At 40.3% G+C, this 19674-nt stretch overlaps 1 protein-coding gene across 1 annotated transcript; it reads left to right on the top strand.

Annotated features, from left to right (window-relative positions):
• Window positions 1-376: 376 nt before the first annotated feature.
• LOC149840564 (cytochrome P450 94B3-like) lies at window positions 377-2050 on the top strand. Its single transcript, XM_090004470.1, has one exon. It carries the CDS (start codon window positions 419-421, stop codon window positions 1925-1927), a length of 1509 nt encoding a protein of 502 aa, XP_089860596.1. The 5' UTR covers window positions 377-418; the 3' UTR covers window positions 1928-2050.
• Window positions 2051-19674: the final 17624 nt, after the last annotated feature.

Here is a 19674-nt window from a genome sequence, read left to right as displayed (position 1 = left end):
CCTCCCTCTCGATTGGGGTTCGACGGTTTGGATTCTTATGGATATTCATCGTGCAACTTCCATCTTTTGAAATCATGTGATTCTCTCTCTCTCGTTTATAAATATATTCAAGTTCACCACACCACCACCATCTCCCATCTCTTCTGTTTTTCATATTAGCATATTTCCAGGTACATTTGAGAGAGAGAGCCTTCCTCCACCACCTTCATCCCCTAAAGGGAAAATTGTTATTCTCTTCCACCACCTTCCGCCCCAAGAGAGAGAGACAGGCCTCCTCCACCACCTTCTTCCCCTAGAGAGCAGCTTGTCATTTTGTTCCACCACCTTCCACCCGAAGAGAGAGAGAGAGAGAGAGAGAGAGAGAGAGAGAGAGAGAGAGAGAGAGAGAGAGAGAGAGAGGCTACATAATTGTGAGAAGATGGTCGCTGTTGGTGTTGCAATACTTGTGATTATTCTTACATTTCTTGCATCCCTTCTCTTGCGTTCTGCTCTACTTGGTGTTACTAACAAGAAGAAGAACAATGTCTACCAACCTCCCTCTTACCCAATCTTGGGTTGTTTCATCTCATTCTATAACAACCGTCACCGTTTGCTAGATTGGTACACTGACCTGCTGTCTCTGTCTCCGACTGGAACTATCCGCATAAACCGATTAGGTTCAATTCCCATCATAATCACAGCCAACCCGGCCAACGTAGAACACATACTCAAGACCCGGTTCCAAAACTATCCCAAGGGGAGGCCATTCACCGATATTCTCGGCGACCTGTTGGGCCGAGGGATCTTCAACGTCGACGGAGAGCTCTGGCACCGGCAGCGGAAGGTGGCGAGTTACGAGTTCTCGACTCGGTCCCTCCGAGACTATGCATTTAGAACGTTAGAAGCTGAAGCCAACCAACGTCTGTTGCCTCTCTTGCAATCAGCATGTGCAGCCAAGAGATGCATTGACCTGCAAGAGGTACTGAGCCGGTTCACTTTCGACACGGTTTGTCAGCTTTCGTTCGACATGGACCCACAATGCCTGCTTCCCTCTATGCCGACGTGCCACTTGGCACGCGCATTCGACACCGCAGCGGCTATCTGTGCTAGGAGGGGAGCCGCCCCGCTGCCTTTGGTGTGGAAGGCGAAGCGGGCACTGCATATCGGATCAGAGAAACAGCTCAGGGAAGGGGTCGAGACGGTTCACAACTTGGTCTCGGAGATGGTCCGGAAAAAGATGATGGCTGGGGGCGGCGATGATCTTTTATCGAGGTTTATATCGATGACAAGTGGCGCTAACTACAGTGAGGATTTGGTCAGGGATATGGTTATAAGTTTCTTAATGGCAGGCAAAGATACAACTTCAGCAGCACTGACATGGTTCTTTTGGCTCTTAGCCCATCATCCTAAGGTGCAAGAAGACTTAGTAAAAGAAATTGGTGCTAAGGTTGAAGATTTAGATTTCAAAGCTTTAAAAGAAATGAAATTCTTAAAAGCTTGCCTCGACGAAAGCATGAGATTGTACCCTCCCGTGGCTTGGGATTCGAAACACGCAGAAAATGATGATATCCTCCCTGATGGGACATTTGTTCCGAAGGGAACCAGGGTGACTTATTTTCCTTACGGGATGGGAAGAATGAAAAGTTTGTGGGGAAAAGATTGCTTGGATTTCAGGCCACAAAGATGGCTCTCAACGACTCCAGGAGGAAGTGAAGAAGAGGAAGAAGAACCAGTTTCTGTTTACAAGTTTCCTGTTTTCCAAGCTGGGCCGAGACAGTGCCTTGGAAAGGATCTGGCCTACATGGAGATGAAGTACATTGCAGCTTTCATTTTGAGCCGGTTCGTACTTAAACCAGTCCATACGCACAAGCCCAGGTTCGTACCACTCTTGACTGGACGGATGGCTGGTGGGTTCCCAGTGTTAGTTGAGGAGAGGCAGTTTAATTGACTATTTTTTAGTTTTCCCTGTTTGTTTTTATGTAAATTTGTTAAAGGATTGATATTGACATTACATTAATGAATGATTAAATCAATAAAGTGAAAATAGACAAAACATATTGAAAAAGATGCACATGCAAGAAATTCAATGCATGAAATCTTTTTAAAATGAAGGTTTCGTTGTCAAAGACTCAAACTTGATTTAATTTTTTATGAGGATTAGGTTGTGGCAGAGGGCAATCAGTCAGGATCCTTTAGTAGTCTATATTCATCTGTTCCACCCAGCCATGTTGATTCCTCCTTGCCCTTATGTAAATACTACTTCGGACCTCTACAAGTGCATTATAAATGGCCTTTGGCCTAAGATCCCCCGTTAACCAAGAAAAGTAACGGGTTCCTCTCCCCTCTCTCTCTCTCTCTGTTGCTCCCCCCCTTTGTAATTTCCAACTTATGAATGGAAGTTGCTTTCTTTGTCTCTGCTGCTATCTCTTTCTCTCTTTGTTGCTTTCTTTGAGATTGTGTATACTCGGATGTGATTGGATACCCTTGTGAGGGGTGTTTGAGTGCTTTCTGAACTCGGAAGGCTGACCTGGTTGGGTTGCCAGGTGCCGCACACGGCTTCCAAAATAAGCCTGTGACAACTGATAATCAGAGCCTAGTTGAGAATTTGAGAGAAGAAAGAAGGGGTACTTGCTGAAACCCTTATGACGTTCAATAATGAATGCAGAGTTTGGTGAACTCGTCGGAAAAATTTACAAAGGAAAAAAGACGGAGAAGGAAAAATCTGTCGTAGAGTCGACAGAGATGTATCGCCTTGAGGAAACAGTTGGTCCTCTAGATAAAAGAGTGACCAAGATGGAGAAAAAAATGTCAGATTTGACAAGTGACGTTCGTGGTTGCTCCTCTACGCTAGAAAGTGCACATGACGATTTTGAAAAATTGAATGAGGATGTGAGGGTTGAGTCCGAAGAGCTAAGGGCCACAATCCAGGAATTGTCTGATCGGTTGGATGTTCAGGAAACTGACATGCGGGAATTTCGGGAACGATATGGAGTCCTAGAAAGACTATTGGGAAATGGGATTGGTGGTGTGGCCAATGCTGAGAATCATGGTAATAATCCGCAAAGGGGTAATACAATGATGATTTATCGTGAATGACTGAAATTGAAACCAGTGGAACTGACAAAATTCAAAGGCGAAAGAGATGCCAGGATTGTGGAGAACTGGCTATGGGATGTAGAACAATTCTTCGATCAAGCAGAGATTGACATCGATGTTGATCGAATACGCACGACCATCAGGTACTTGATTAAGAGTGCCGTTGTATGGTGGAGGACGCAATATCGCGGCGTGGAACATGGAAGGGTCCCGATTGAATCATGGGATGACTTTAAAAAGGAACTCAGAGTATTTCCTTCCACACAATGCCGAGGAACTTGCTCGTGACAAACTGATGGCTTTAAGACATACATGAAGTATTTCGGAATACATAGCGACATTCTCTACAATGATGCTTGATATAGAAGATATGTCAAAAATGGATCACATGTACTGCTTCAAAAAGGGCCTACAGTTCTGGGCTCAACAGGAATTGACTCGGATGAGACCGACAGACTTGATAAGTGCAATGACTATAGCGGAACAGATAGTTGAGAACCCAAATCGCGGGGGCCCTCAGGGATGGCCAAATCAAGGCAATGTTGCCGGAGGTCAAGTCGGGAACCAGTATCGACCTCCTCCTCGAGATAAGAGAAATCAGACCCAAGCACAATAGGAGGGGATTCTAGGGAACATGCCGATACCCCAAAATCTTCGATGTTGGTATTGCAGCGGAAATCACTTTGCTTGAAATTGCCCTAATCAGAACGCGGAGAATGCAGGAAGAAGGGCGGCTAATGCCATTGAGATGGAAGAAGCCTCATTGGAAGAGGACATCAGGATGGGGGCGGTACAAAGGGTGAATGCGCTAGGAGGATCTTCCTCTGCAACCCCCACAGTTAAGAAGAAACTAATGTACCTGGCAATGACCATCAACGGAAAAGCTACGAAAGCAATGGTCGATATGGGGGCTACTCACAATTTCATGACCCAAGATGAGGCTCAAAGGTTGGGCCTACAATGGGAACAAAAAGTTAGCCGCATGAAGGCTGTGAACTACGCAGCACAACCTATTTTGGGAATCTCTCGAAATGTGGCAGTTGGGGCTGGTCAGTGGGTTGGCAAAACAAACTTCTCTATTGTTCCGTTGGAAGACTTCAAAGTCATTTTGGGGATGAAATTTTTACGAGCAAGTAAGGCCGTGCCTATGCCTCATTTGGATGTTGTCAGCTTTATGAGTAAAGAATCCCCCTGTATGATTCCTGCCTCGACGTTGGGAGCACCAAATGTTCGTTTGGTTTCTGCCCTGCAGATTAAGAGGGACCTCCAACGAGGTGATCAAACATTTCTAGTGACAATGCGAGAGGAAGCCAATGAGAAACTTCATGCGGAAGTGCCGCCACCTACAGCTACAATGTTGGAAGAATTTCAAGGAGTAATGCCCCAAGAGTTGCCGAAAAATTTGCCACCGCGAAGAGAAGTAGATCATCAGATTGAGTTGGTGCCAGGTGCACGACCCCCTGCCATGGTGCCTACAGAATGGCCCCGCCCGAGCTGGTTGAACTCATAAGGAAGTTAGACGAAATGTTGGCTGTCGGAATCATTCACCCCTCAAAAGCCCCTTTTGGAGCCTCTGTCTTATTCCAGACCAAGCATGATGGGTCCAAGAGGCTATGCGTGGACTATCGGGCTCTGAACAAGCTGTCTGTCAAGAAGAAATATCCTCTGCCCCTGATCGCTGATTTGTTTGACCAATTAGGGGAAGCCCGGGTGTTCTCGAAATTGGACTTGCGTTCGGGATATTGGCAAGTCAGGATTGCCGAAGGAGACGAAGCCAAAACCACCTGTGTGACGAGGTATGGTGCCTTCGAGTTTTTGGTGATGCCGTTTGGCTTGACGAATGCTCCTGCAACGTTCTCTACACTGATGAATCAGATATTCTATCATCATTTGGATCGTTTTGTGGTTGTATACCTCGATGACATTGTGGTGTATAGCCAGGATATGGAAGAACACATGCGACACCTGCGCATAGTGCTCAAGATTCTAAAAGACAATGAGTTATGTGTAAAAAGGGAAAAATGTATGTTCGGTCAAGATGAGATAAGTTTCCTGGGCCACGTGATCGGGAAAGGTTGCTTAAGGATGGATAGCCAGAAGATAAGAGCTATTCAGGATTGGGGAAGTCCAACCAAGGTTCTGGAGCTCCGATCCTTCTTGGGTCTGGCAAACTACTATCGGCGCTTTATCGAAGGATATTCAGCTATCGCTGCACCTCTAACTGAATTATTAAAGAAAGACAAAAAGTGGGAGTTGACAGAAGAGTGTCAGCGAGCCTTCGAAGATCTAAAAGACACCATGGCCAAGGAACCAGTGTTGCAATTACCGGACCAAGGAAAACCATTCAAAGTCTATACGGATGCGTCAGATTTTGTAATTGGAGGTGTACTAATGCAAAATAGTCACCCAATAGATTTCGAGAGTCGAAAGTTGAACAATACTGAGTAGCAATATACAGTGCATGAACGGGAAATGGCCGCCATAGTCCATTGCTTACGTGCCTGAAGGCACTACTTATTGGGGTTGACATTCATTACCTACACTGATAATGTAGCCACGAGTTACTTTCAAACTCAAAAAAAGCTTAGTCCAAAACAAGCTCGATGGCAAGAGTTCCTAACAGAATTCGACATGGTTTTAGAGTATAAACCTGTAAGGACTAATGTAGTGGTAGATGCCTTGAGTAGAAAGGCCGGACTGGTGACCTTGATGGAAGATGCTGGTAGAGGTACTAGACCTCGAAGTGACCTCCTTGATAGAATTCGGGAGGGCTTACGAGAGGATCCCATGGCGCAACAACTGCTTTCCTTGGTGAAAGAGGGGAAAACCAGACGATTTTGGGAACAAGACAGATTACTGATGACAGTTGGGGGCGGAGTTTATGTGCCTCGGTGGGGGGCCCTGCGACGAGAAATATTGAAGGAGTGCCACGGCTCCCCATGGGCTGGTCACCCAGGTCAAGAGAGAACCTTTGCCCTGATAGAGCGAGTTTACTACTGGCCGCAGATGCGTGACGACGTAGATGGGTACGTGCACACCTGCTTGGTTTGTCATCAGGAAAAGGCCATGAATCAAAAGACAGCGGGATTGTTGGAGCCTCTGCCCGTACCGAGTCGACCTTGGGAAAGTATCTCGATGGATTTTATTGTCAGCTTACCAACAATTGAGGGATGCAGTATCATCTTTGTCGTGGTTGATAGATTTTCAAAATATGCAACATTCGCGTCGGGCCCGAATCATTGTTCAGCAGAGGACACAACTCGACTCTTTGTGAAGCACGTTGTGAAGTATTGGGGAATTCCGGAGAGCATTATTAGTGATCGAGATGCTCGGTTCATAGGTAAGTTTTGGAGAGAAGTCTTTCGGTTGTTGGGATCCGAATTGCACTTCTCTACCAGTTTTCATCCCCAAACTGATGGCCAGACCGAACGTATTAACGGAATGTTGGAGGACTACTTGAGACACTTTGTGAATGCCAATCATAAGAATTGGAAGGATCTACTCGATATAGCTCAGTTCTGTTATAATCTTCAAAAGAGCGAATCATCAGGGCATAGTCCCTTCGAGATTGTGACAGGACAACAACCTCAGACACCACACTTCATAGCTGCTCAAGGTTGAGGGAAGGTACCCTTTGCCTATAATTTTGTTAAGAACTGGCATGATCAGACAGAACTAGCAAAGGCATTCCTACACAAAGCAGCTAAGCGAATGAAGAAGTGGGCAGATCAAGGACGACGGGCCGTTGAATTCCAAGTCGGGGAGAAAGTGTTGGTCAAATTATACCCCGAAAGGACAACTATATTTCGGGGACACCATCGGGGACTCATTTGAAAGTATGATGGACCCTTCCCCATTGTTCAGAGGATCGACAAACTAGCTTATAGACTAGACCTCCCTCCCAGCTCTCAGGTACATCCTATTTTTCATGTGTGCAATCTGAAGCCATTCAACGAAGATGAAGAAGATCTGAGCCGCAGTCTGCCTCAACGGGCTCCTATTCTTCAACGAGCCGCCTCTACAACAGTGCCAGTTTCACGAGAAGTTAATTTTATCATTGATCATGTCCATAACTATCTTGAAGAAGTAAAGAAGTATCTGGTGAAATGGAAAGGTCTACCAGTGAGTGATGCCAGTTGGGAGACTCCACAAAATATTCGTCAGTTTCAGCAAGCAATTGAAGACTACCAGAAAAAGATGGCACCGAGGATGGCGCCAGTTTGGGCGGGGGAGTGTGTTCCACCCTGCCATGTTGATTCCTCCTTGCCCCGATGTAAATACCACTTCGGACCTCTGCAGGTGCATTATAAATGGCCTTTGGCCTAAGATATCCCGTTAACCAAGAAAAGTAACGGGTCCCTCCCCACTCTCTCTCTCTTTGTTGCTCCCCCCCCCCCCCTTGTAATTTCCAACTTATGAATGAAAGTTGCTTTCTTTGTCTCTGATGCTATCTCGCTCTCTCTCTTTGCTGCTCTCTTTGAGATTGTGTATGCTCGGATGCGATTGGACACCCTTGTGAGGGGTGTTTACGTTCTTTCTGAACTCGGAAGGCTGACCTGGTTGGGTTGCCAGGTGCCGCATGCGGCTTCCAAAATAAGCCCGTGACACATCTATGCGATGAACGACATTCCAAACACCACTGGTCTATTGCTCACCTTTTTGATGGGCCCCACAAATTGTTTTATAGTCGTTCCTACCCTAGATGAATGACATCTAAACCATATAGAATGGATTTAGGGACGTTGAACAGACTGGTCATCCCAACCCGATTCTGAATCCAATTAGTGGAATTCTTGAGTCAGAATCTGAATTCGTTTAAGATCCGAATCTGGTAAAATCCAAATCTGATTGTGTGTAAATATTGGATTTTCGGCTAATCAGATCGAGATTTGGTTGTCTGATCTGACTCTGAATCTGATTATGCCTGATCGGGTTAGGCCGGTCTCGGTAATGGCAAAATCTAACCCGAATCCCACCCCTTTACATCCCTAAATGGACTTGAAAAATAATGGGTTTTAAGAACACGAACAACATCTAAGGGACCACTGACATGATCAACTTTCATTTTATATAAGGTCCTTTTCATATGTATAACCCCACGTGGAAAAATCATGCAATTTCATACTTTTGGTATATAAAATTGTTTGGATATATATATATATATGGGATGGGGAAATTTGGTTCACTAATGGTGTATTTGAAAACTATGAATTTAATATTTTAATATGAAATTCATGTAGGGATGGCACAAGGTCTCCACTCCCGCCCCGTCTCAAAACCCGAACCTCCATCCCCACACGGTCGGGGATGGATTTTAATCTCCACCCCCGTTTCATGTCCTCTATCTCTGGTTCAAACGGGGCCGAGGCGGAGAGGGGATCCATTTCCCCTCGGTCTATTGTCATCCCTTAAAAGGATTGGGGATGGGGTGGGGTGGGGCAGGGCGGGGCGGGGCGAGGCAAGGCAAGGATCGGGATGGGGCAGAGTGGGGGAAAGCGTAAGTCCATCCCTGCCTCCATCCTCGTACGAGGATGGATTTTAACCTTCATCCCCGGTCCAAATGGAGCGAGGTGGGGGCGGGGCCCCATTTTCCCCCGGTCCACTGCCATCCCTAAATTCATGCCAAGAAAGAAGGTAACAAACACTTATTTATATTTCAAACAAAATTTGCATGTCTTCAACATAAAAGAAGGAGGGTTCCTCTCAACTAGTAGGGGCGTCTCCTAACTAAGTTGAGGGGACCCAATCCGACCCGAACCTAAATTCTTGGGTATGGACATGAAAACTGTCCACGTAAATAATGTTAAAAAAATAAGAGTATTGTTCTTGTAAAATAACATGTTTCTTGAAATGCCTACCAATTTGCCAAAATCCTCTTCATATCCAATTTTTTGATTTTTGACATTTTTAAGATATTTTTGCCCTTCCGCAAATATAACATGACACTCGCAAATCAATTTTTTTAAAGTCCCTAAAATTCGAGGACCTTCTTTACTAAAAAAAACCCATGAGAGGCACATGTAGGAGGACATTCATCAATACAGTATGACCTTGGCAACTCATGTTTGCAAATGCCCTCAAAATCTATGAACATCTTTTAACTAAATACTTTCACGTTTGCGAATGTCTTGACCTTCACATGTAAATGTCTTCACATATTTGAGAACATTCTTCTACTTGTGCCCCTTATAAGATTTTAGTAAAAATAGGTTCACACATTTTAAGAACATTCTCAACAATGAGTTGCAAATGTCTCCAAAATGTGTGAACCTCCTTTAACTAAATACTTTTACATTTGTGAATATCCTGAACTTCACATGCAAATGTCCTCACACATTTGCGAACATCCTCCTGCATGCTCTCCTTATATGATTTTAGTAAAAGAAAGGCTCACATATTTTGGGAACATTTACAACTATGAGTTGAGAAGGTCATACTATATTTGTAAATGTCCTCATGCCTGTGCCTCGTATGTGATTTTTTTTAGTAAGGAGGTTCACACATTTTAAGGACATTCATAACAATGATTTGCGAACAACATGCTATATTTTACGAAAGGGAAAAAATATCTTAAAAAAATTATGAATGAAAATTTTGGATATGAAGGGATTTCAGCAAATTGGTAGGCATTTGGGAAAACATGCTATTTTTGCAAGGATAGTACAATCATTTTTTGAATAATATTCAGGTTGACCCAAACCTAACCCAGGCAACATGCAAGCTGAGGTTGGGTCATGATTTTTGTTAGGTATATATATATATATATATATATATATATATATATATATATATATATATATATATATATATATATATATATATATATATATATATATATATATATATATATATATATATATATATATATATATATATATATATATATATATATTCGTGACCCAAAAAACCCCGAACCCAAACCCCAAACCAATTATTAGTTATATAAGCGAGTTCACGTCAACCCTGATCCGACCCTTTGATAACTCTGTAGGGATGTCATGGGATTGAAACCCCAAAAGGGAATCCCTGGCTATAAGGTTGAAGATGGGTGCACACTCGAATGGGCAAGTGAAATTGCTAAGATTTTACCAAAGAGTGTCCAACCAATGTTAGGGATGACAGTGGATTGAGGCAGGGGACAAGGTCTCCACCCCCGCCCCGTCTCAAAATTTGAACCTCCATCTCTGCCTCCATCCTTGCACTGGTTTAGATTTTAACCTCCATTCTCGTTTCTTGTCCTCCATTTCCGGTCCAAACAGAGTGAGGTGGGGTGGGGCCCTGTTTTCCCTCGGTCCAAGAAGGATTAAGGATTGGGGATGGGGTAGGGTGGGGCAAGGCGGAGATCAGGATGGGGACAGGGGAAAGTGTAAGTCTATCCCCACCTTCATCCCCGCATAGGTTTTGATTTTAACCTTCATCCTCACCTCCATCCCCATTTCATGTCCTCCATCCCCGGTCCAAATGGGTCTAGGTGGGGCGGGGCCCCGTTTTCCCCCGGTCCACTGCCATCCCTAGCCAATGTATAGTTGGTAATGGGATTTCCCCTCGGGTTGGTCCTATGGGCCCAAATGAGCTAGATCTTGTCAGATCCGAATCCAAATATAAAATATAAGTGGTAGATCTGAATCTTAATTAGATATGAGAAAGTAAGGTTGAATTCAAATCTGAAATATATATCATAATACTAGCCATACCATACTTACATCTTTCATACTCTATTCGTGGTTGTAGGCGTAATAAAGTTTCTCTCATACTCTCTCCCTGAATGTAGGTGGTTTTGCCAAACCATGAAAATTGGTGTCTTTGTGTGCTTGATTGCTTTTTTGTCTTTTATTGCATCGTATGTTTGCAATAGGGTTGCAAGTGGGTCAAACCTAGAATGAAGGTTTTGCAATTTCTGAATGTTATAGATTTGACCGAATCTGACTTCTACAAGTGTTTTAGATGTTTCGGATCAGACCCATTTGCATCCTTATATGTAAAGTCTGCAATTTTTTTTGTGATTTTGAAATAAAAAGGGATTTTCTGGCATTTTTTTCTCAAAAATTAATTAGTAGTTAATTATCGATAATATTTTGAGTTTTATTAAGTTATTTAACTTTAATTAAGATTTTGCAAGGTTTTTAAAACATTTGTGGATTTAGATCTCGATCGGGGATTCACGAGGATCGACCCCCATGAAGTCCACTTCAGAATGTTTGATTTAAACACGTAGGATCCAATGGATCTCAAAACTTAATTGAGTTTCGATCCAAAGAGAGATCTAAATTTGTAAACCAATATGATAAAGATTCAGATCCATTTGATTGGACCTGGTCCAAGTTAAGAATAACTTTGAATTTGGATCTAAGAAGGGATCCAAGTTACTCAAACATAAGATTTGGGATTTGGTTTCGTTAGGTAGATCCAATCTAAAACAAGTAGGATCTAGAGGAGATCTAAAGTGTTAAATCCATCAGGTTTGGAATTATATCTATTTAATAAACTCAATTCAAAACACATACATAAATAAATAATACATATATATTTGTGGATTTGGATCCTCACTTAGGATCTTTTAATTGGATTGGATCCATTGGATGGACAAAACTCACATTAATAAAAAATGAAATAATTATATGAATATATATATATATATATATATATATATATAAGGATTTGGATCTAAGATCCAAATGAGACCCGAAGTGGGTCTCAACATTTGAGTCTTACCACTTGGGTTAAAGTTGGATCCAAGTGCATCCAACCTAAATCCACCATTCACTAATGGATCCAACCCAAACCAATCCCTACCTATCCAATTTATTGTGGCCCCCACCTACGACCCCCTCCCATATTTTTAAACCAATCTCTCTCTCTACATGCTTTCCACTGCAGCGAAGTTGCCTGCTCCCCTGTCATTGCCCTATTTCCCCTCTCTGTTTGAAAGCAGTGACATAGCACAATGCCACCCCTCTTCTCTCTCTAGTTCGCTGCAAATACAACTAACACTCCCTCGATTTTCTCTATTGTGCTCAGGCCAAACACATCGAGCCCTCCCTCTGTTTTCTCTATTGTGCACATACCAGACCTATCAAGCTCTCCCTAGTTCACTGCAGGCGTAGCCAGCACTGCCTCCACCTCTTGCTCTTCCCCTCTCTCCGCTCTGTGTTTTCTATTGGAAAGGCAGGCCAAAGGCCTTCCACCTCAGCGTTCTCCTCCTCCTTCTTCTTCTTATGCTTTTGTCAACACCCTAGCATTGGGTTGCGCCACCTCTGCCCTTCTTTTTTTGCTACCTTCTTCTTCTCCTCATATTTTTTACCAGACAGAGTTGTCAGAACCACCTTGCCTTCTCTCTCACGGTTGTGAGCCGTAAAGAAGAAAGAAAGAAAAAGAAAAGAAAGAAAGAAAAAGAAAGAAAGAAAGAAAGAAAGAAAGAAAAAGAAAAAAGCGGCCCACTAACCATCACCGCCATCCCCAGGTTGGGTTGGCCCCGCAGTCGCAACCATTTCAGAAATCGTGCTACCATCACCTTCAACACGATATAAAATCATATGCATCTTTATTTGAGTGGCACAAAATATGAGGCACGATCGAGCCTTCACCTATGTTTGGATTTGCCAAAGAATCACACGTATTTCAAGGTAGAGAGATACCTATGATGTCCGTATTTGTATGGTTTTGATATACGCATGCTCTTTGTGTATATATATATAATGTTTTAAAAATACACATGTTCGTATCTCGATGTATGAATGTAGGTTTTATGTATTGATTTATGATAGCCTGCCTTATTTAAATTATGCATGATTTATTTACGTACACATACTTTAATTTTCATACACTTTATTTATTTAAATTACACATGATTTATTTTTATATGCATACTTTAATTTGTGTACGCCTTCTTTAGTTAAATTACACATGATTTATTTACGTACACATATTTTAATTTGCGTACATATGCTTTATTTAAATTATGTGGTATAAGTTTTTGAAATAAATGTTTAAAAGATATTTTTGATGAAAACGATTTATGCAAGCCAAACACCAAGTGATAAAAACCGGCTTACACTAGGGTTGAGTCCGGGTCAAACTCAGGGAAAGGGAGAAAACTTTATATTCCACATAAATCTATTCTTTATTGCCTTGAAAAATAAAAATAATAAATTAACTAATCAACTGAGAGTACGACCCTCTGCGGAAGGCTTAAACAAATAATAATTAGTTACAGGCCTTTTACATGTTTAAATGAATAAAATAAAAAAACCTAATCTATAAGAAAAGAGAAACATGGTCTTCAGTGCTTAAGCTTCTAGTCCCTCTTATCTTCTACTACTTCTTGCTTGCTTTTGAGGGCTCTCTGAGGGGTTCAAAGGGACATTTTGAAGAGCCTTTTGGAGACCTAAGAGGGCTCTTCAAGGGCTCATTCGAGAGCTCACTACACGTTTAACCACTTTTTTGCAAAATGAAATCACAAAACAAGAAAAAAACACAGAGAAACTAAACAAAAATCTAATGTTAGTTTAGTAAAAAATTATAAAAACAAGAATATAACTAATCTATAACAAACTAACTACATGTAACAAACTACTTCACTAAAAGACAAAATAGCAAAACTAACTAACTAACAATCAAGAAACTAGCCAACTAATAACAAATTAACTAAATCAAGAAAGTAAATTAGCCAAAAATCAAGAAAGGAATTAAAACTAATAGGAACAACTAATCTAACTTTAATAAATAACAAAAGCTAACCAAAACTAACTAATAAAGAAATTTAACTAATTAACTATCAAGGAAACAAATACTAACCGTACATGCAAGATTCAAGAATTGACTAATTAAAACTACTCACTAAATGGCAAAAGAAATAACATAAACTAACTAATCTAACAAATAATAAATAACATCATGCTGTACAGAACTCTAACTATTGATAAAGCTCTGGAAACATAATAACTAACAACTGAGTCTAATATTTAACTATTTAACTTAACCAATCTAAAGCAAGAAATGGCAATCGGCTAATATTAAATCTAAATACTCTAAATGACATAAAAATCTAAATATGACTAAAAATAACATGAATCTGAAATTAATTTCATTAATGAATTCTGGAAAGAACTATCACGTGAATAAACTACAATATCTAAACTATGAATTAAAATGGGTAGAAAATTGGCAATTAATAATTACATAAATAACTATGCAAACAAAGATTAAAGCCTAAACCAATCTACATGAATTAACATAAACCTAAACAGAATAATAAATGCTGAAAGTAATAAAGAACTGAATCTAATTAAAATAACTATAGTAGGGATTAAAAGAAAATCATGATTAACTATGCCAAAAAAAAGACAATGCAATAAATAAAAGGAAATCGACTAAACTATTTTTTTTCTAATATAATTTTGAATTACGCTAGTTTATGTCTAATAAAATTAAGTAATTAATTCTGATAAAAAAACAAAAATTGATGTGAATTATATTAAGAACTAACTATAAAAAAATAATACTTCTATCCAACTTGGCACATAAATCAAGAAAAATAGCTAAACTAGACTATTGTATATATATTATTTTTGGATGATAAATAAATAGAACTCACCTAAACTACATGCAATGAATATGCGATGAATAAATAAACTATATGCAATGATATGATGTATGTATGCTGCAGGAACTAAAACTAAGATAACTACAAAACTATGAAGAGACGGTGGAGAAAAAATGTACCTCATGATCCATTTCTGATGGAGGGGTTGAGAAAAAAGAAAGTAGTCTTACCGTTGAGTTGAACGTGTCTCTATCGAGAGGGGGTAAGAAGAACCAGTGCCAGAAAAGGTTAGAAGCAAGACGAAAACAGAAAAGAAAGGAAGAGAATGAGGGAGAACCGATTGGGAATGAGGAGGGGGAAGAGAAGAGACGAGGGAGAAGAGGTCTGCATTTTCTCAAGAGGGAAAAATGTGTTTCATAGCTGAAAACATACTATTTATACTAAAAAAATTAGGTTATATATATATTTTCAAAAAACTCTAATTAATTTTAATTTTTTTTAAAATAGTACTAAAAAAACGTGTTTCACAAAAAAAACTCTTCTAAACCAAATGAACTACTAATTAAACACTTCTAAACTAATTAGACTAATAATTAAAAAGTTCTAAACAAAATTAAACAATAAAAAATGCATGGAAGAACTTGAAATGTGCAAATTTTTTTATTTATTTTCAATTTAAAATAATTTCTCAAAAACACTGATAAGAATGAGTTTTTAATGCAATTTTCATTGGATCTTGCATAAAATAGTATGAATAGAATGAAAAAATTATGCATGATCAAATTCTTTCATGCTTATCGTTTGTTAGTCCTCAAGCAAACTGACCCTAAACAAAAAGCAAAAGACAAACTAAACAAAGCAAAAACCTAACTCACTTTCGTAGGAATCACTATTGCATTTAGCATATGCAACACGCCCTTTAGACTTTTGAGTTACCTCAGTTGACGAGTAAGGTCCTGTGAGGGTTTGCAGTGATGTTATCCACAAACATCTCTGTTATGTATGCATAAAATTTTCAATTCAAGAAGCATTAAACAACTAATGAGTTTGTTTTCACAAATATTTCATGCCATTACACTTTCAAAACATAATTAAAGTCTTTTACATGCCACCACAGAGTAAAACTAATTTTTTTACTTTTTTAAGAAAAACCATAATCATTTATGCTTTATTCTCAAAAAATCAAATATACACATGTCATTGTTTATTTATCTTTACTTATATGTTATTTGCATAGGTTTCTCAAAAATTATTCCTAAGCAGTGAACTTTATCTTTTATGTTCATGATTTTTCTTTTTCAATTTTTTCACACTTTTTCTTTCTTTTTGTTGAGCACTATATCAACTTTTTAATTTTTGTGACTCGTATAACGAGCTTTGGGTTAATGACTCTAAGGCCAGACGACCTTAGGGCACAAGATAAAAAGTACCCCTCAGAGTTAATTGCTCGAGTCACTAGACCTTCAATTTTCATAGTTTTATGTATAGCTTGCTTATTGTCATGTGTAATATCAACATATTTTAGGCTCTCTATAAAGTCCATGTAATGGGCTTTTGGGCCGGTGACTCCCAAACCAGATGACTTTAGGTCACTAGGTGTAAACACCCCTCATGCTCTACTTGCTTGAACCAAATATGCCATAGATATCAACTTAGACAAAAAAATGATTTTCTTCATTATCCTTTTCGACATGGGAATCAAAAACTTCAACTTATGTTTGATCCCAATTACTGGAGAATACAAAGAGATCAAGCAACTAAACGTGTGCACTTTTTCACTTTTTGAGCTCTTATTTTCAATATTGTTTATTTGCTTAGTTTTCAAAAATAAATTATGCATAATCATACTTGTGATTCAAAATAAACTCTAACATGCATCTACACCATTTCTTTGAAATCCACATAAATAACCATGTTTTTCTAGATTAGTGTCAGATTTTTTTTATGAGGCTTAAAAATTCTCTAAAAACATTAGACTATGTAAAACATTCATATAAGGTCAAATTCATTCCTTAAAATCCCAATTTGTATGACTTTTCATCAATGTGCCGATACATAGATAGAAAAAGATTTGAGTGTGCAAACTACACCCGTTCACATGCTTGAATAACACTGTCCTCAATGATACTCTCCCATGCTTACATGAAACTAGATGAATGCACACTATAAAACAAAAGATATGCAAGGGATGGAGTAGAAGTCACCTAATCGGTGCTATGAAATATGTCCTGTTACCTGTAATCATAAATCATATCCAAACAGAATGAAATGTATACGTGATCTATCATAAATCCTTATAAAACAAAAAAAGCAAAAACTGCTAAATTACTACCATTACAACAACAATATGAGCTGCCTCTCATAAAGCGCTGAAGTTTACGTCTTCAGCCAGATGGATCTCTGGTTACCCTCCATCGTCTGTGAGATCAATGGACTGAAGGTCATGCTCAATCTTGAGGTCTTAGGTATATGGTCGCATCTTTTGCCCTGTCCACTATGTTTCCTAAAAGCTGACCCATTTGGACCCTACGATGACTTATTTTTCTACTATGAACAATCGTAGTCTCCACGTTGGATTGAAAATCGTGATGAATCTCGTGGAGATGACTCTCAAATGATGGTGATCTATAAACCGAATATCTATCCATGAAATTATCCAACCGCGGAAAAGATTGCTTTCATTTAACGTCTTTCACATGGAAGCATTTGTTATTTCCTGTCGCTCTCATGACAGTATCAAATATATTCAAACGCAATCACTTGTTGCCAAAAGAAACATCCATCTCTCCAGTATGACAGGTGATACATGCATTGGCAGTGGCCAAGAATGACCTGTCAAGAATGATAAGGGGTCGGTGAGTGACATAAGTGCCTTTTATATCTAGAACAAAAAAATTAATAGGGAAGTAAAAGTCATCGACCTTGACAAACACATCCTCTAAGATTCTTTAAGAAGCTTGTTAGACCTGTTAGCTAACTGTAAAATGGTCGTGGTGGGTTTTAAATCTCCAATCCCAAAAGTGTCATACAGAGAACCCAACAATATATTTATACTGTCTCAAAGATCGAGCAAAGTGCGCTCAATGGTCATGTTTCCAATGACACAAGAGATGATCGGTGCCCCTGGATCATTAAGTTTAGGTGGGGCTTGGTACCAAAACACTGAGCTCACCTGCTCAACCATGAAGATCTTCTTGGGTAATGATCTCGATTTTCTCTTCTGCGTGCAAAGTTCTTTAAGGAACTTTGCATATGCAGGCACTTGTTGGATGACATCGAGTAGGAGGAGGTTTATGTGAACATGCTTGAATATCTCAAGCATCTCTTGTATCTTCATCTCCTGCCTGTCGACCGACCTTGGTTTTTCCATCACTTTAAGAAAGGGAGCTTTAGGTATGTAGGATTTGAAAGGCTCAGATAGGAGAGCCCTCTCGCTTTCCTGGGGCATCTCACTAGGGACTGGCTGCTCATCACTTGGTCTCTCTCTTTCTTCTGCAACCTCTCTCGCTCTATACTCCTTTCCACTCTTAAGGGTGATAACAAACTTGGCCTACTCTTGATGTGACTCTGTGAGGTGCAGGTCATGGTGCATGGGTTCCTTACCCCTTGGGTTGACAATAGATTGACTTGGTAGGCTTTCCTCGTTGTGCATGTTCAAGGCCTCAGCCAACTGTTTCATTTAGGTCTCTAGCTTCGCTATCGACTGTGTGTGGGAGCTGAGGTTGACCTTTATGTCAGAGAAGGCCTCAAAAAGCTTCTCTTAAAAAGACTAACTCACTGTGGGCTCTTGGGGAGAAGGCAAGCTAAGCTGAGGAGGGGTTCTTGGGAATGTAGGTCTTGGGTAACCTTGTTGGAAGTTACTCGGTCGGGCTTGTATCTGGGAAGGCAGATGGGATGGGTATTATGGATTTATCCACGTAAAGTTGGGATGATTTCACCAGCCCAAATTATATATTGGTGCATAAGGGTCATGCACCACTTTGGTGAAACCTTGGGCATCATTCACTTGCTCCTGAACGAATTCAAGATAGAGTGGTGCTGTCGAACAATCCGAAACATAGTGTGCAGGGCTAGCACATAGCTCACACACTTTACTTACGTGATTTATTGAAGTTGGGTTGGTTAGTAATTGATCCACTTTCCTAGTCAATTGGTCTACTTTGATTTGTAATTCATGATTGGACCCAACTTAAAAAATCTCGCTCTTTTTAGGACCACTATAAGCAGATGTGGTCCTATCAAGCCTGGAGGACAGGGCATGGTGCATAGAGTTTTCACTCAATATTTCAAATAGGGACCATGCTTCATCCTTACTCTTGAGCATGAATGTACCTCCACACGAAGAATCAACCATTTGATTGTCTTTCTCAGTCAGGCCATCATAAAAGTATTGCACCAGTTGCCAATAGGGCACCTGGTGGTGGGGGCATTGTCAGAGAAGATCTTTCACCCTCTTCCAAGTCTCATGAAATTGTTCTCCTTCAATTTATGAGAAACTGGTTATGGCATTTCAAAATTGGTTTGTCTTACCAATTGAAAAATACTTCTTCAGAAACTCTCTCTGCATTTGGTCCCAAGTGGTAATTTGAACCATATCTAAGCCTTAAGTCAGTGCTTGACTTTATCCTTGAGGGAGAACGAAAACAACGTGAGCCTTAATGCATCATCTCCAAAATTGTTGATCTGCACCGAAGCGCAGATCTTGAGAAACTCATCAAGGTGACAGTATGGGTCATCATTGCTAACGTCGTAAAAAAAGGGTAGCATTTAAATAACACTGACCTTGATTTCAAATTGGTTTGCTCCTACATCAGGTCTCATGATGCAGGAGGCATGAGTATAAAACTTGGGAATAAAGTACTCCCTGAGAGGATGGATTAATTGCTGATCCTCAGCCATGAGGTCGGGTCAACAGGCTTTCCTAACAAGGGACTCGAGGTCCTCTAGAGTGTCCACAAGCTCAAGGTCAAGCGAGCGTCACCCTTACATACACTTGAGGGTAGACTGGTGTAGCAACTGTCCTAAAGAGGGGTTTTCTACCTACCTAATGTGCAAAC

Source organism: Nuphar pumila, chromosome 4 (assembly GCF_984573655.1).
Source record: "Nuphar pumila chromosome 4, dmNupPumi1.hap1.1, whole genome shotgun sequence".
In the NCBI taxonomy this organism is placed as follows: domain Eukaryota; kingdom Viridiplantae; phylum Streptophyta; class Magnoliopsida; order Nymphaeales; family Nymphaeaceae; genus Nuphar; species Nuphar pumila.
This window is presented reverse-complemented; position numbering and strand designations above follow the sequence as displayed.